The sequence below is a fragment of the Apteryx rowi genome, unplaced genomic scaffold (genome assembly GCF_003343035.1).
Source record: "Apteryx rowi isolate R43461 unplaced genomic scaffold, aptRow1 scaffold_109, whole genome shotgun sequence".
Taxonomy (NCBI): domain Eukaryota; kingdom Metazoa; phylum Chordata; class Aves; order Apterygiformes; family Apterygidae; genus Apteryx; species Apteryx rowi.
In genome coordinates, this window is record NW_020447297.1 from 652,397 (window position 1) to 671,386 (window position 18,990).

General features: G+C 43.3%; 1 protein-coding gene across 3 annotated transcripts in view; it reads right to left on the minus strand.

Annotated features, from left to right (window-relative positions):
* Positions 1 to 14,907: 14,907 nt before the first annotated feature.
* The window catches only part of CRHR2 (corticotropin releasing hormone receptor 2), a 161,355-nt gene continuing 157,272 nt past the window's right edge, over positions 14,908 to 18,990 (minus strand). For all 3 annotated transcript variants that reach the window (XM_026072312.1, XM_026072323.1, XM_026072327.1), the window contains one exon: positions 14,908 to 15,048. In XM_026072312.1, the coding sequence (XP_025928097.1) occupies positions 14,908 to 15,048 (141 nt within the window). The remainder of the gene's footprint in view (positions 15,049 to 18,990) is intronic.

An 18,990-nucleotide genomic window follows, 5' to 3' on the forward strand; every position in this document is an offset into this window, starting at 1 on the left:
TTTTTTTTTTTCCTTGGTTTAATCGTAATAGAAAAGCAGGGTACTTAGAAGTCAGTCTGGGAAAACAAACAAACAAAAAACCCAAACCCTCAGACCCTTCTTGGTCTCTCTCTAAAGAACTACACGTGTTAATTTCCATTCCTGAGAAGTAATTTTAGGATGGTGGACTCCAGACACTGCCATTTTCTGCTATCACTGTAATCTCTTCTTAGCGTTGAGATCCCAGCATGTGACACCTGCTTGTATTAAAGAAAACACAACAGTGAATTCCTCTTTGTTCATCCCTTCATTACTTTAAAATTTTCTACTTAACCACAGTCCCCTCTCCTTACACTGCCAGCCTGTGAGGGGAAGCTCAAGCCTGCTTGTCTCATTACAGCATTGAGCCTACATCCATTTCAGTTTGCAAATGTGCTGGTTTCTGCTTACTACACTGTGCTGATTCAGTCATCACTGCAGGAGAACGAGACATAACCTCGTGTGCTTTCTCCCTCTTTCTCCCAGTGCTGTCCAACGCTGAGATAAAAGAACAAAATAAATAAAAGTCTTCATTTAGGAAATGACAAAGTTGAAAAATTGGGTGACTAATGCAGAATAATGAAAGTATTTTGACTGCAAATGAAGAGCAGAAGGTACAGGAGAGGTTAAGTAAATACAAAGAAGTTTTCTTTGGCTTGATATAAAATGATAATGTCACGGGGTACTCGTGATACAAAAGAGCCCTGCAGAAATGATTCACCAAGAGGTGTCCAGTGCCTTTTGAGAAGCCCAAGACCCCCTGCCTGGCCTCCAGTTTCTCACCTACCAGAGTACCTCCCTGCAGCCCCATGTGGATGTCTCGGACACCCTATGACATCTCAGATGGCACTTGGCACCTATGCTCAGACATTTCAACTAATCAGCTTGTGAGATTTAGCTCAGAAGATACCTTAATTTACTGTTTTTACACTCGGGTGTCTGCCCATGGCCTGGCCCCTGAGCGTTCCTTATAGTCAGTGGAGATCTAGTTAATACAGCCTATGGGGTCCAGGGAGCTGTTGGGTCACCCAAAGGTAAATACCTACATGTGGTCACGATGAGCAGTTCTCTGGGCTGGGCTYGCTGCATGGACGAGGTCTCCACTGGCCACAGTGAAGGTGTAGACACCAGCTCCCTGGAGACACCCACATACAGACCCTTCAGCTTAGGTGTCCTAATCAGTGAGGTGAATCCTGACAGAGAGGTCTGAGCCTGATCTGTTGCCCTTGGAGATGGGCAGCACAGATGTTCCAGCTAAGGCAGTCACTCTGGACTATCTCTGCAGTCAACGGAGAGAAGCAGGCATGTGTGGTATGCTGCTCCTGCAGCCAAATTGAGATGTCTCCTTAGGATGCAGATGAACTAGGAAGCCCGATGCTTTGTTATACAGCAGCAAGGCACCTGGGAAATTGCATATTTTAAACACCATTTTGCACCCTGTACAACTAATGTGCTTTGCATGATTACAGCTGCAGATAGTTGGCATAATCGCTGTAGAGTTTAGTAGTTCACATGGTTCTGGATACAGATCTCAATCTGGCCTAGGCACCCAAAAGATGCTCCTTTCAGCGTGGACACAGATGGGATATACAGGGTGCACGAGGGGTATACAGACTCTGCCTTGCCAACAAAATTGCCTGTAAACAGTTAACTAACTGAGCTGAGCCAGTCTGATTGTTTGTGTTGTTACTTCAGGTAGGAACAACTAATAAATAACACCGTTCAAAATGATGCTGATGAGTAATTGATAGGGAAAAGAGTGCGATCCTTTCTTGCTGAAACATGGACCAGAAGGTCTGATGCATTTGTTTTTTAATTGACTTCGACAGCAATGTTTTGGTTTTATGCTGCAGATGGGACTTCTTGTAATTATTTTGCAAGGAGCCTGTCCCAAATGAATCATAAATGTCTTGTGGCTAGAAGCTAATATCATTTCAGAAAATGTGGGAAGGGCTGATTTATTGAAGGAGCCACATGATGAGTTTTAGGTCTGCACAAGCTTGAAGCTTTCTTTTCAATCCTTAGCCACACCGTGAGTTGGAGGGGGTGGCAGATTGGATCTGTTTCATTTTACATCTCTGCCTTTATGAGTTCAGTTTGAGAGGAAACAAGCTTCCTAGAGAAATTACAAAGTTGGCAACTTTGATGAAACATTTTTACGCAACCTTTTCTCTTTATTGCTTTGCAAGCAGTTTTCAACGGGGGACAAAAGCAAGAATGCTTTGAAAACCCGCATGCACCAAGTGGGGGAGAAGAAACAGGATGAGCAAGCCAGCTGCCATTAACAAGGTGCAGGTTAGCCTATAAAACAGCACAAATGTGGAAGCATATTGCTTGTCACGGATATTTAGCAGTGAGCGTGTAAAAAATTCGAAGTGAATAATCCCAAAAGTACTAAAATGAGAAAATYCAAGCATACAAAGCTGAAACAAAGCAACCTTACTAGTTAAGGCACTGGATGCTCGTGTCATTGTTCTGTGCTATTTCCCCCAGGCAACGAGCCTTGAGAGACTACCTTGAATGTTTTACAGGGAAAGTGTGCTAGACCCTACCTGGCAGTAGGGAGGAGGTAGACAGTCTGTAAAAAGCTAAATCTCATGTTTCCCAAAGAAAAGGGGCTTATGTCCGAAACTTATCTACCTTTGCCAGTAACATGAATGGGTTTAATAAAAGATATGGTCTTTACCAGCAAGTTATACAACACAGACAGGCATCTTTATGCTGCTATATCCAAAGCTGATGTGGATTTTGGAGTCTGGAATATGTCTGTGGTTTGTCACGTGCTGGGCAGGCAAGTCGGAGGTGAAGAGTGAAAGTCAGGGTCACTGCTGTGATCAAAAGACATTTGCTCTGTGGATTGCCAGGCGAGGTGCCCTGGGGTTAAGCCGACGCTGGGGCACATCTCCCTCCCTCCTCTCTCCTGACTTGTGGGGTGAGCCCCACAGTGTGTCTGTGTGTGGAGCCACGTGATGGGAAGGCACTATATCATCAAATGGGCAGGGGTCAGGGGAGCCAGGACCTGCCTGGGATGTGTCAAAGCACCAGATGCAAAGGACTTGATGGGCTTGCGTGACTTAACATGCAGCTTGTAATGAGGAAACCTTCACTCACATCCAGTTCTGAGGTTTGGTTCCTACAGAGAGCTGTCATGGTGCTTGGATGAGTTGCATCTCCACTCTCTGCCAGGACAGAGGTGCTTCCCCATTCCCTGTCTCAGGCCCAGGTCCGGGGTCTGAGTCCCTCTGCAAGTGCAGAGCCAGCAGTGCCAGCCTTCACTGCAGCAGGCATAGTTTTCAATGAGACTTTGGCACTGGAGTAATTTGGTCAATTTGTGACAGCTGTTAGACACTATATTTCTTGCCCCTGTGAGGTGCTCCAAGGTCTGTTCATACCAGCCAGCCTGGTCATTTCCACCTCCAAAGACAAGGGGGGTGACTACAGCATTTTTCCTCTGCGGATCTCTTCTGGATGACAAAGGTGCACACAGCAATCTGTTAGCTGCTGCAGAAAGGAGGAACTGATAGCAATAGTGTTGCTCACACGGCTTAGAAATGCATCAGTAAAGCCATGAAGAAGAGTCCTGTTGGGAACAGGCAGTACATGGTGGTCAGATTGACCGGACAACATGTTAAGCAGCTTTCATCTCTGAGGTCTAAGGGAGAAGAGAAGAACCAATAAGACTGCTATTTTTACAAGCCCATCCTTACAAGGTATTCGTGTTAGACTTACTGTGTATAGACATTTGCAAAAGCAATGTCAGCCTCCTCTATTGATCCACAAATACTAGAGAAATTGGGAAAAACAGAAGGAAGCACCAGGTAAACAGCTTCCTGTTGAGTTTACATTTAAGTTATTTAAAATATATATATCTTTTTTTTAGCTTTTGGTCAATTAAAAAAAAAAATCTTTAAATAAAAAGTCAAAGTGTTTCACACTGACTTGTGAAATGCAGTGCTTAGTCAGTGACATTTTGAATAACCTCTTTTCCTTCAGTCAAAATTATTACCTAATTTAACACAGTTTTGCAAATAACTTCAGTTCCTGTGAAATTCCCTTTTGGGAAAGAGATGTAAATTTTCTGTCCATTGGGAAAATGTCATCTTTCTTTGGCTTAGACACCTAAACTGATTTGAGGACGGAGTTGGGTATATAAATAATACAACTTGTACATATTTACACCTGAAAAATGGAAACATTGCCTAAAAGAAATCTGAAGAGAGAGAAAACAAAAGCCTACTCATCTAAATAAAAAAAAGCAAGTGGAAAAGAACAGTGATTTATCCTCATATTTCAATATACAACGCCATCGAACAAGCTTGAAATGGCTTCAGAAGAAAGACAAAGCTATTTCTCTCCCTTGATGTTTTCCCAGAGTATGTGATATTGAGCTCAAAAGCCTGATTCTTGTCTTCAAAGTCCTCAGTGGTGTTTAAGTTATCAAAAAATGAAAGAAATGAATCAATGGTTGTGATTAATTCTTTTGCATCTATGGATTTGCACCATGGTGCTTTCTACAGCACGTGGAGGACTCGTCACTAGCGGTTGCACCTGACTACACAGCGGCTGGGCGCTGCCTGCTGTCACGGCTCGTTTTGTTCACTGGGACACAGATGTGTCCAGCCAAAACCTGCAGAGGTCCAGGAAAGTCTTTCCATCCAGTTCAGGGGACATTTGCAGAAGACCTGTCAGATCTGCTTCACAAAGACATGCATGCACTGAAAAACACATGAGCACCTGTAATGGGATTTACGAAGTCAATTAACTCTGATACACACTTCACTCTACCAGAAATCAATACGAATTAAGTACTCAGTCTGCATAGGGAAGTCTGAAAATCCTATTAGGTGCCTATCTGCTTCTTTAGATCCCAAAACACGTGTGGCTGACAGCATGGAAAAATGACTTTTGCATTATTTTTTGTATGACAATGTATCAGGCAGTCACTTCTAGCAGGGGGTTTTCATTTGCACAGTGTATACAGTTCACACCTCTGATGATGGGTGCGTTAAATCACAGGTGCAAAATACTGACCCAGTATTGTACTCTAATTTTCAGATGTGGATTGAACCTCTGAGATTTATATATATATATGTATATATATGTATGTACATATGTGTGTGTGTGTGTGTGTGTGTGTGTGCATTTTTTTGATATTGCACATTGAAACAAGAGCCCACATTGTATTAATGTTATACAGACATCCTCTGATAGAAGTCTGCATTTTACAGAGCTTTCAAAGGAATTAATACAAGCAGATAAGGGAAGAAACTTTCTTGGTGTGACATAAGAAGTCTGCAGAAGTCGTGGGAAGAGTGTGCAGGGCTCCTGTTCCCAATCCAAGGCTTGATTTGATTGCCTAGTGTTTCTTGGTCTGTGAGTCACTGTTTAGCCATGAGACATCCTCTTAAGTCGACAGAAGGACTAAAAACACAACCATGCTCCTATATATACTGCAAACAAATTGAAGGCTAATAAAAACCATCATTAGCTATTCAAAGAGAATGCCAGCTTTCAGTTGGTTATTGCTATTGTGGCAAAAGAGCACAGGATGACTGGATTAGTTATTTTTTTCCCAAAAGGCTATGCAATCCTTCTATTAAGGAAAGGCTGCTCTAGACCTGATGATTTATCTGAAAGACCTGCACACATTCACAGAATTGAGGCAAAMCTCAACCCAGCTGGGCAAGGAGAGCGGACTCACAGGGATCTCTGGGAGATATGAAACCACAGCAATCAGCAGATGACAGAAACAAAACTGGGCTGCCCAAGTGCCCTGCATTGCTCTGGCTGTGTACTGCTCCAGAGTCTGCCAAGAAGATGCTGTCTCACCACTGTCCTTGGGAGCAACACCCCCTGTTTCAGACATCGGAAACAGTCAGCTAATGTGTCAGGAGCCACCAGTCGACAGGCAGCCCAGCAGTTAGCCACAGACTGAACTGCTGAGCCATAAGTCAGCAATCAATGAGCATGCCCAAAGTGAAAAATGAGCCAACTACTAAATCATGGAAAGCCAGCTGCCGGACTGCCAAAAATCTCTGCTGTCCAAATGTGCTTTCAGGTTAGACATGCCTGGTCAGGATTGGGATGACCCAGGTTAACCGCTAATCCCTGCTCAGGCTGGATTGAATTGCTCATTAACCGCCATACCAATAATCAGCAAAATAACATTGGACCCTGAGGACAGCCTCCCTGCAGGGTGCTGGTGCTGCTCCTTACAACCCTACCCACAGCTTTATATTTCATCATTTTTCCACCTCAAAAGACTGAATTACTCATTTGACATATGTGGATATCCAGAGTGCAATTAATTGGTTCAGCCTTTGACATGACCCCTTGCAGCTTGGGAGCACAGAGGAGAGAGATGTTGAAAAGGTCGGAGGGTTCATTTCACAGCCCTTAGAGACTGCTGAGAGCAGATACTCTTCTTGGGAGCTGTCTTGCTTRTTAGCATCTGGGAAACTCATTAGATTTTTATGAATTCTTTTTTAAAGCTTTGGCTTCTAATAGTTTAAGGGTCACTACAGCACTGCTCCATAGTAATTATACTAATCAGAAATGTTTTCTTCCTGCTATACTAATTATCAAGTGGAGAAACTTAAGAAGCCAATGTAGGCTCCAATCACACCATACAGATGGTGCATGTCTTTATTTTTTGTTGTTTTAGATACATATTTTAGCTATCAATCCATAATTTATAAGCATTTTTTTCCAAAAGTTTCTCCTGAGATGCTTGTTATCTTCCAGTTCTTCTGCCTTAAATAAGAAAGGGTATAAGGTGAACCTGAACTGCTGAGCCATAAGCYAGCAATCAGTGAGCATGCCTAAGGTGAAAAATGAGCCAACTACTAAATCATGGATAGATTGGAAAATGCCATTTTCTGGATGAGGACCTGAGACTCAGAGGACCATATTCCCAGAAGAGTTTGTGTGTCCAGCTCCTGTGAAAATTAGATGTGTAGAGTGGGAGTCATCCAGCAGAATATAGATATCTGAGCTGAACTGGGCTCCTCGGAGATCTAGCCAATGCATCAGTGAATTGGAGCACATGATTCAGCTCATCCGAAAGTAGGTCAGCTGAATCTACACCCTAAAAGTGCTTGTTTCTCTCCATGGACTATAAGGAAAGCATATGGTGCCTAACAGCAGAGCAGATATCTACACTGCAGACACAGTGAGGCAAGTCAAAGACCAGTGAAGCCAGAAGCTGGCTGCTCCCTACACAGCTCCCTCTCTGCTGTACACAGACCTGTGTGACTCAGCTCCAGCATTAAAGCACCATTTCTTCCCAAGACTTAAACTTGCTTGCACACAGCACTTGCTCACGTTGCAAAGCACATGACCACCGTGACAGTGAGCTAAGTTCATAAGTAATCCTGGAAATCAAAGTAGGTACCACGTACCTTGCTTCAGTACTGCTTCCACAGCTATTTCTGCTCCCAGGTCTTCCAGTCAGCTCCAAGCTCATGCAGTGCAAACTCCTATTTCCTTCAAGGTGCCATAAACTGTAGCATACCCCTCTGCACACACTGCAGCCAAATGCTCTTTGTCAGGGACACCAAAGCTGTTGTTTTAACACTCTGCAAGGAAATCTTCTTGCAAGTCAAGGGGCAGCCAGGAAACCAGCACCATTTGTCTCAGCCCTGAGCAACTGGATATCCACTCTGTACTCCCTACAATAGGCTGGGAAGCCCAAGACCAGCTGTTTTGGGGCGCTAGATGCCAATAATAGTTGCAAGGCCTCAGGAAACAACCACCTACTCAGCAGCAGCAGCAGCAGCAGCCCTAAAACACGAGTCCAAACTGCGGCACTCAGGAGTAGCCCAAATTGCAGTAATGCAGGAACATTTCAGAGCCTATCAGGGATATGTGTCATTTTATAATAATAAGCCTGGTCTGCAGGCAGAAGTTGATTCTGAGGCTGTCCTTCCCCTCCCCCCTCTCTCCCCCCCCAAAAAAAAGTTACCAATGCTGAGGAAGTTCAGCCAGCTGCAAGATATGTCTGTTTATCTATTAAATGGGAGACATTTAGCAATCCTTCTTCCTCTTCCTCATACCTGCTTCTCTCAGGATGCTGTAAGCCCTGAAGGTTAATAAGAAGTGACCTTACTTTGTGAAGAGAAGCCTATACGTAGCCTGTCCTTGGAGTCCCTTGTGCTTGTGCCAGTCTGGGAAGAGTTTTCCAGYGGACATTTGTGAGTTGCTGTGTTCATTCTTGTGACCCTCACCTTAAATTGGACCTCAACATCTCCACCTGACCATGGATTCACTCTGCAAAGAGGAGTAAGTCCTCCTCTTCTTCCTCCAGTGCTGAGTCTGTACTGAGCTCTGTGYCCTGGGGCACATCCTCCCTTCTCTGTTCTTCCAGCATATGGATACTACAGGTTTCATCTCTCCCTCTTCCTCATCCTCCTCCAACAGCCTGCTGCCAGATTTGCCAGATGACCCTTAAGAATGGCAAATTGTCATTTTGTTCTTTGCTGGTGCTTTCCAATTTTACTGTTGAAAACTATTCTACTGTGATCTGCTTAATGACCCTTTGTGCCAGATGCAGGGGATTTTTACTGGCATCTTCYGGGTGTTCGAACTCAATCTGGAAGCAAAAGATGGCAAAAGAGGCTACAAAGCCATTAATTTATAACRGAATTTGCCATCTGATACAAATCCCCATAAGAATGACTCTCAAAATCTTTCTTCAAACCTCAGTATCGAAGCAAATCCCCAAGCTGACATTCCCACATCCAAATGAACTATAATGCAGCATCACTGACTCTCATGGRGAATAGTCAGGAGGAGGTAAAGTGTCTTCCCCAGTGCAAGCTGGGACTGGCAATTTACTGCAAAGGAGGTGGGTGAAAAGATTTAAATAGTGGCAGGAGGAAGCAATTAGTTGAAATTTGAAGTAAGCAGTGGTACTTGCTCTCACATGCCAGTTGGCACATGCACATGGCACTGCAGACAATTCCCTGGAAGAGCTCATATAAATACTGTTTCAAGTACTTAAGTGATAGAGGTTCACTTCCAAAGTAATTCAGTGAAAACAAGAAGACTTGTTTTCTTCCTATATAATATACTGTAATGTATAAATACTGTAAATGAAAATTAACTTGATCACTGTTCTCATACACACACAGACACACACACACACACACACACACACACGTTCAGTCCATTTTACTCACAACCACTTTCCCGGCATAGCCGAGACATATTCCGTAGATCCAAAAGCCACATCTGAATCACTCCAGCTCCACATTGTGAATGATTCCACAGGGCAGTTCCCCAGATAGAAATCAGTCCTGATCCAGCATATCAGGCCCTAGCAGTGAAAAGTCTTTATATTGGTCCCTTCAGGCCTTTATTCATGCCTTCCCTCTCCTGCCAGGGTCCATGCAGCCATGAGCACATCGTGCTGCCTGGGCTGCCCTGAATTCCCTTCCCCGCCTGTGTCGTCTTGGGCTGACTGTCCATTCCTTGTCAAGCCAAATTCAGGATGCACCAATTTATCTTCCATAATTGATGGATGATGRAAGATTATTTCAGTCAGCTGAACTCTAGGGAACTATGAGCAATTGTCAGAAAACCATGCTAAGCAACAAGATACACTTGTTTAAAGATTTTTCTCTCCCTCCTTAGCCTAATTGATATCTTCAGACTGATGCTATTAAACAAGTGGGACTCACAGTGGTCACTTGGTTGCAAGAAAAAACAGCCAAGTTTAGCAGCAACTGCAGTTTTCATTGAGACTCCAGTTATTTTGTTGAAAGGTATGCGGGGCACTAAAAGGCATCACAGTGTAATGAGAGATCAGACCCCTGACTTACAAAGACAGAGACCAGATTTAGGTGTCTTCACCTATAAGCTTATTTTAAATCTTTAGTGTGATTGAAAACAGAGCATCCCAGAAATAGYCCTGAAATCACTGGCACAAGGTTGGTGTCCTAAGTACTACAGCACTGATATATTCCAGTGGTTTGCTGAGAGATCAGTAACTCTAAGCTCTAAAGGACCTCATGAAAGCAACCTCCGTGTCTGAGTGTCCATCACCAGCAATAGTTCATTTCTTCAGCTGCCAAATTCCTTTTCAGCTCAGACCTGCCACACATCCAGTTTGACTTGGACAATACAGATTTGAGGTCAGGTACATGGATTACACTGCAGTCTATCAAAAGACTGGTTGTGCAACCTAGAGAGTGTAGATTAGGCTACCTAAGCTTTCCCTAGCAACACACAGGGCTAGAAAGAGGCATGACTAACAGCATCTAGATTCAGGGCTGGACAGATCTGGCAGCCCTTCTTCCATCCCAGTTCTACCTGGACTCCCTAGTTCCTGTGAAAAGCATGAAAAGGATTTGTGACCACYCCCCTATTGCTTAAAGTATCCCAGTCCATGGCACTGATGTGGGATACATGTTACAGAACTTTACACTATGGTTGTCTGTATATGAACCGGTAACTCAGGTTGCCTTTATAGCCAAGGGAAAGAAACAGTCATTTTTGAGTGTAATTCACCTGCCCTACTGTAACCTTTAGGATGAGATGAATCATACCTTGGAGTGATATTGAGTGGTTCTCTAAAGATCACAAAGAGAATCAAAGATGACCACCTCCTGCCCAGACCTGTACATTATGAAGAGCTACATATAGTCAAGCGAATCTCACTGCAAAGGTCTTTGGAAGAACAGTAGCTTGTGCCTAGATCTGTAGACCTTCAGTCCATCACTCCCATACAGGGTGAATCTCCCTTTCCAGTGACAGTCACCCTGGTTATTTATACTGTCCCAGAGAGCTCCAGTCACAGCTGAGAACTCTGTGGTGCTAAGTGAGGAGACACAGGCAACYAAGATGATCCCTTCCCTATAGTGCTAGATAAGCCTTGTCTGACAAAGAAAGTGCTTCACCAGCAGAGGGATATCGGTGAGATATTCTGGCTAAGCACTCTAAAGGCAGACACAGCTGTACCCACCAAGTTGTGTTCTGTGTCTGTTAAAAAAAAGGAAAATACCCCACTAGAGGGGGAACAACCAACGCAGTGAAAGTGTTGCTGTGCTGTATTGCATTTACACTTCAGAGGTGGCTGCATGTCCACAGCAGTGAGGCAAAGTCAGGATGAATCCTAACTCTTCAAGCCCAAGGTGCRAAGGGCAACTTGGTTTCACAGCTAACATCGTAGACTTTGCTGAAACTTATCTRTGGTGTTGAGTAGAATCTTACCACCCCTAATAAAACCAATGGAAGGATACAGACAGGTGAACTCAAGGAAGCAATGAGATGATATCRATCAGCTTGACAGACTGGGGGAAAGAGAGCACTATTTCCATGGAGACTACTTTCCACTTTCTACGGCAGCTTTCATAGGAGATTTTAATTGCCTTATGGTCCACCTTATTCTTGATATGGAGGAGAGAGAGGAAAAGAAAGGAGCTGTCACTTCACTGGGAATCACAAARAGATACTGAGACAGCAAATATGGGCCTGACACCAAGTCTATTGACATCAGCAAGAATCCCTGCAGAGACTTGAAATATATGCCAGGAAAACAGATTGATGGTGAACCCCCTGCAAAAGCAGAGAACCCACAAACCGTGTGTCTCAGGATGTGGCTCTGAGAGACCATAATGTGAGCTCCAGAACACATGGACTCCACTTCTCTTTGCCTACTAGAAGGGTTTGGTACCCACTGAATGGTCAGGAAGTCCACAGATCATTTACGGTCTGTCTACAGGGCAGTGATGTGGACAGCTGGAAGAGCTAGAGCTCACTGTATATAATGTGAAAGGCCCAAGCCCCATGTATCCAGTCTCAGATAGGAGACCTTCAGCTGGTGTAAATGATACTCCTTCCACTAGCTGCCACAGAGCAGTCAGCCCCTAGGACTTTGCCTGAAATAACCTAAACCCTGTCTTTTTTTTTGGCATTTATAACCCCACAGCTATGCTGTTTTCAGTTACAGACCTGTCTCTGGTTCTCCCATGCTCTGCACACTCTGYGGAAAAACATACCACCCTCAAAATATATTGTTATTGCTCTTCCAGGGATGTGCTGAAATCTTGCTCTTCCAAGGCTGATGATGGTAGAAATTCAAGCTTGATTCTCATCACAGTTCTCTGGAAAAAAATGGGCCATGGCTGTCAGTACCTTGGGAAATGCAATACACAACAGACTTCAGAAAGCACCCATGGCAAAACAAGCAGAGCTTGTATATGTGTTTTGTGACYGATCAGTAAATTCCTACAAMGGAAGAAGGCTCAGAGGAGATGGGCAAGGGTGATATGCCCATGAAGCTCAAGGAACAATGTAGGAAGTGACTGACCACAGCTTTTGTAAAGAAAGCTGAATTTATCTCCACTGAAAGGGGATCAGAGGGTGCTATAAGGCTGTATCAGTTGAGTGGATCAACTGACTATATCACAGCTGAGGGGATCAACTGGTTGTGCAAGTGTTTTCCTCTGAGTTAACCAAAAGAGTGTGAATGTCTTCCTGAGTTAGCCAGACCAGTATGGGGGCAGTGTATATATGGCTTAGCCCAACGTAGAGCAGAAAAACTGAACAACTAACAAAAAGTACTTTGAAGAGAGCAACAGGCTTGAGCTGGTTTCAAACCATGTATTCCTTCCTGGCGACCGGGGATGCGCAGCATCATGATGGTGAGAATATTATACAGACTGTAATGAGAATCACATTTGTATTGTGATTCAGCTGTATATTGCAATTGCTATATTGTGCTAAGTGTAACTTACAGAACTTGTAATTTCACTATATTGCTGTATCACTTTGCTAAATCAAAATCCCATGTAACATCAAACATTTACAAATAAGTAAATTTTGCATTAAACACAAAGCCCTCCATGCATTGAATATCTAAAAGTACCTGGTCAGAAAGTATGGTATTTTGACACTTAGCATGGCAAAACTAACATAAATAAATACTGCCCCCCTTAATGCTGTATGTCCACCATGCTGGCTTGAAACAGGGTTCCATGCTGGTAGGGCTGAAAAATCTCTGCCCTTCTCTGTCTCTGAATAGACACTAATTAGAAAAAGGATTTTTTTGGAGAAAATATACTCCTGGTAGCAACAATAACTTGCAATCTCTAAGGACATCTGCTATACTGCAAATCCTTTTATTATCCTGGACTGGCCTAGAGATGGAGCAAGTAGAGAGGTACTCAAGCTACATATTTCTAACCTGTAGATGTATCTGTCCTTTCAAATACAAATACAAGGAGGTTCTGCATCACTATCAGTGTGTGCAACGTTTAAAAGCACCCTTACTTAACATAGTCCTCTTCCATCAGACACTTGTTTCCCAGCTAACAGGAAGATGGTTTGCATCACTTTGCAGAACTCAGACAGGGCACTGACAGATGAGCAGCAAGTGACATGGAGTGGCACATTTCTGGTGTTACAAGCACCTTTGCTACATGGGGACCTGTCATGTTATCTGGCACGTGACATGGAGGGCTACATCAAGACTCTCTTGGGCAGAGATGGTAGGTCTACTACACAGGTAGGTCCACTACTACAAATCTCACTTCTCCCTCCTTCCTCAGTCATCTCATTGAGGCACATGAACTCAAAAGAGATTTTGGATGGGGGAAATTTACAGAATTTTTGTTTGCTGATTTACATTTCCTGTGCATCACCAGTCAGCTCAGTGTTGAATCCAGTGTAACAGGATGAACTGAGAATGGAGACGATTCATCTTCCATTTAAGTGTCCTCTTACTGAGATTTTATCTTGTGTTGTTCTTCTCATTGGCTCTTTACCAAAAAGGATTTCTTTCCCTGAGCTTGAATACAAAAACACTCTCAAGTCTACTGGTATCCAGGTCTTCTCTTCCTTTCCAGAGTAAACAAAACAATGCCTAGTTTTATTGAAACCAACCCAGAGTAGTGTTTATTATTGAAAATATACAATATTTCTGAACATTACATAAAAAGCCTAGTAGATACATCTGCTCTAGTTCAAAATGCTGACTAGATCATCTCTGTGCAGCGTGTAGCACTATTCTCATAATGAAAACATCCTCTTTCTTGTTATTGTTATTTTTACAGTGCTTCCCTTTTGTATTTTTTAAACCCAGAAAATGTTCTGCTGTCATTCTCCACCCCAATCCTCGTAGGTGAAATCAAACAAAGACTTTCCAAAGGCTACTTACATTGTGTCAAAAGTATGGGGCTAAGAGGAGTAAGGATATTTTACAGAGCTATCTAGAGATATTGCTGTCTTTATCAAAACTTTGTTTATGAACAGGGCATGGCTCTTGCAAGGCAAAGTGCCCTGCATTAAACAGTCCAGTGATGCCCTGGCCAACTCCCAGTCTAACAAAAGGAGAAATGGGGAAGGTAGATAAATTTGGATTCCCCGCACCATCTCTCAGATCCTCTTTTTCTTGCTGCCACATGTTCTCAAAGGCCAGTTCTGCAAAGAAGAAACTTTTACAAAGAACCAAGAAGGAGACGGACTATCTACACACCAAACTGTTGAAATCATTGGGAGCCAATGTACATGATGAGATGGGCAGTATGTTAAAAATAGTCTTTGTTCACCACAATACGTGAAGGAAAAAGGAAAAAAAAGAGAAAAAATCGATTGTTCCTGACACTGTGCTGTTTTAGATTTCGTACTGTGAACTTCCACAAGGTGCAGTCAGTGCTGAATCTCTTTCTTCTTTGAATCTGCTCCCCCACCATCCACTCCAGTAGGCTTTTGCCTGGTTGCCTTAAAGCAACATCATGAATATGGGGAATGAGAGTCCACAAAGATATGATGGGCATCTCATTGCAGAAGAGCACAGTGCATAAGAAAGGATGAAGAAAAGGAGTTGGGGAGAGTGAAGAAAGGAGAACCCTGAAGGCCACCAGGTGGTGCATGGATGTGTGGGGCATGTCACACGGCTGCTGTCTGTTTAATGCTATGGAAGCTGATTCGTGTTGGAGATGTGGGGATAGACATGGCACGTGCCACACGCACTCGGAGGGAGTGATGGTCTTGCCAACGGTGCCATCTTTTCCTGGCAGCAGAACGGACCTGGTGAGAGAAAAAGGAAAGGATATAAATATCTGGAATACCCAATGTCCTCTGTTCAAGGGACATTAGACCACATTTAAACAAATGATGATACATGCAAGCCACTGAAAGACTCAGGGCCAAACTGCCAAACTGCCAAAACATGGGCATCCAGTCCCATTGATATTCTCTTGGGTATTGCACTCTGGGAGAGGCATGGGCTTCCCATATATCCTCTCTCATATCTGCCACCKTCATGTGGATGTCCTAAAAACCCTAGGGCATTTCAAATGGCGATAAACACCGAAGCTCAGGCAATTKAATCAAGTCCTCAAGGGGGATCCACTTGATGGATTTCTTGGATAGACCTTTCTCAGGTGCTGTAATTGCCCACACTTCCCTTTATAAGAAAGTGAATCACAAATCATCTAACTAAACATTGGTATCTACAATGCAGGTATATACACCTGAGCTAATAATTTCCGCAGGCTGCCTGTATAGGCAGTGGAGAGTTGTTCTGTACAGTCAATGGAAAGTCATCCTCAAGCAGATGGTTAAAATAGGCCAGATGAATCATGAACTAAAAGTGCCTATTTTTTTGCTATGGTCTATAGAATGAGCCCAGGGGACTATTGCTCAAATACATATGTATACAAGGTAGAGAAAGGCAGGTGATAGGAACCCTACCCTCAAACACAGTGGGAGGGAAGGCTATAGATACTCCTAAGATAGACTGTAACCTCTTCCTGCCAAACCACTAGCAGAGAAGACTCAGAATCAGAATCTGGAACAAAACTTAACAACTTTTAGATCAGTTTCAGGATATTCCTGGTGACCTCCACTGACTGTGGAGACTTGAGAGCTATTCAGACCCTTAACGTAGACAGCAAGGCAAGTATACAAAATTAGATTAAATGAATCTGGGCTCAGCTTCTTGGACAGTCAATGGCTAATTATAGTCATAACAGCTGGGTAGGATGTTGACATCCAGCTGCCAACATGAAATCCAGTCAAATTCAAAAAGAAGAGCATTTTAATATTCCAGCCTCTATACCAAGTCAGGGACTCCTTCTAAAAAGACATCTGTTGAGAACATGGGGTTATGAATAATACAGTGTAGACATTACACTTAAACTAGTGACCCATATTTCTCTTTATAACTAACAAAGAACCAGTCAGTTTGGTCATCTCCTCCTAAAGTAGATACCCAAAACAGGCCAGATTCTGTGGTCAGATGAAAAATGTCTATTTCCTTTCATTGCTTATAAAGCGAGTCTATACAACTAGCTTAGCTTTAGATGTCTGGATTATCAATTTAGCTAAATTTAGGCAATATTGATACCCCGAATATTTTTCAATCCTTAATGCAATTATCTTCATTGCAAGGGAAGGGAATGTTCTTATCCCCATTTTACCAACAGCAGGCTAAAGCTTGGGTATTAATAGCAGTGATGTTTTGGTAGAGCAGATCTCAACATGGATCAGCTACCATGGCAACTGTACAAGGCCTGGGATGAGCTTGCATAGCCTGTGCAAAACCCATGCTGACACAGTTTCTCAGTTCTCAGCACCTGAGTGAGGCAGAACAAAGCCGTTGTGGGTGTATCTATATCACCACTGGGACTGCAGGGAAGATGGTGTTGAAACAAACTCTCCACAGCTGCACAGCCATTAGTTTTCTTTTAAAGCTCGGGCTCTGTCTTTGGGTGCAGTGTGAAGCCTGCTCAAAACACAAGGAACACACGCTTGAGGAACCAATCCCACTTCAGACCAGCTCCAACACACTGTATATAATGGGTGCTCAAATACATCATGTTGATGAGCTCAAGAAGCAAAGGTATTTCCCTTGCACACCCCACACTGTCAGTCCTCAGTGTCTGAGATTAACAGGAATGATGGGCTGATGATAGTTCATATGGAGGGCATGGGAGGAGAGGTCTGTACTCCATCTCTCAGATGGTTTTCCTCCTCCCACGTCTTGGGGGGGCCTTCAGGATCTTAGACCCATAGTCTGCAGTACCACTTAGAAACTCTGCAGTGCTGTGGTCTGGCACCTAACAGCCCTCTCTCATCACCAGCTTTGCCCATGAAATACTCCCTATTTCAAACTTGTGAGTATTGACTTAGAAAACAGTTTTGAAATTGCCCTCTTGGGTGCCTTACTGGGAGAATCCTGCAGCTGGAAGTGTGGCTTTTCTGCCAGAATCCTTCTAGGAGGTGCAAACTAGGCAGAACGGGCCTGAGGATCTCTTTCCTGAGTTACTTTCTTGGCTCGGTCTCAGGCTTCCTGTGTTCCCTGTGATACTTGCTTAGGGCCCAGTCTATTGCCTATAAGATGCAGCAGTGAGTAGAAAGCATGACTCTGATGGGATGATTTAGAACATTTCTTTCAGGTGTTCCAGCTCTTTATACAGCCAATAGAGAGAGGTGAGCACATCTAAAGAGTGATTGATTTGAGCCCAAGTAGATGACCCTTCCCATTGATGGTACACATATCTTGAGCACTGAGGTGCCCTGGATCACCCTGCTGGACCTGAGACAGGCTGCTTAAGCACTCTGACACTTAAGGCAGGTAGATGCAGAGGCACAGTGAGCTTAGCTAAGTGTTGGTCACCTAAGGTAAATCATATAAGTAGCATGTAAAGTGTCAGAGGGATATCCAGTTTGTTGAAGCTGCCCCATGAAGAACATGGGACTTGCTTTGCAGAGAGATGTTGCCTCTAGAATGCTCATTTCTCCCCAAACATGACAAAATGATGAGATTTTGTTAGAAAGGTTTTTTTCACATTTCTGCTGGAGCGTTATTCACCCTTGCACAGGGAGCCTGTGACCCACTTAAGTCCTTCAAAGAGGTGAATTTCTTCATCTCTGATGAAAACATAGAGAAGAAATTCCTCTGTACAGCACAGCCTTGCTAATGATGTTAATAGCAGGCTGAGAGTCCTATGCATTCAGGTATCCAAGGTACTCCTGGAGCAGCTTTTCACTGGGTCTTTAAAAAGGAGAGTCAATTCATGGGCTTTTGTGTTTCCAAGAAACTTGTGTGAACAGATACTTACTCAGCCAGTGAAGCCAGACTAGATTTATCATTTGAACTTCAAACCAATCAAGTCAAAAAGAGTCACCTGGAGATAAAGATGTGAGTCTAAACAAGCAGTTGTCTGAATGGCTTTATGATATGGTTTGCTTACGAGCTTTGAGAAAGGATCAAAAGTAGTAGCAGAAGTGCTGTCTTCTTGCATAGCCAGAGCCATTCCTAGTAGGCTGGGCACACGGAAATATGCTCTGCACTTACAGGGGTGAGTGGAATGCATTTCTTAATGAGAGAATGAGTCACTGCAATTAGGATGTGACCAGAGCACAAGCAGAATGGTTAAGCTCAAATTTATCTCTTACAACTCAACTCAGACAAAAAAGCTAGCTTAACTTTAGGTCAGAAAAGAAAAATAGCTGACTGCTATAATAACATGTTAAAAAAAAAACCACACCAAAAAAGCTGTTACACATGGAGAAAGTAATAAAAAAAGATAAAGCAAAATAGCAACTTAGAACCTGGTTGTTAAACTCCATAAGAGCAACTATGCCTATCCATCAAGCATTTGTAGAGTCAGTACCATGTCCTAGAGTTAGCATTAACACATCTATGACCTGAAATTAATAGCACTTGCCTTCAATAGCCCAAAGATTCATACAGACACTACTATTGTTGGTTAAAGCTTAATAAGCAGCCACAGGAATACAAATTATCAGCTTGATCTCTATATAACTTCAGTTGCTTGAGATGACAAAGTTTATCTGTGCTGCTGAACAGACAGATCAGTTCTGTGTTGGCCTTTGGTCTGTCTTTTTCCTGCAGTTACTGCCTCCGAATTTCCCTTTTCAGGTCTTTGCACTTTGCCTACTGCAAATAATCACAGTTCCTGAATATGTGGTCAAATCAGATTTACCAACATATTTGGGCCT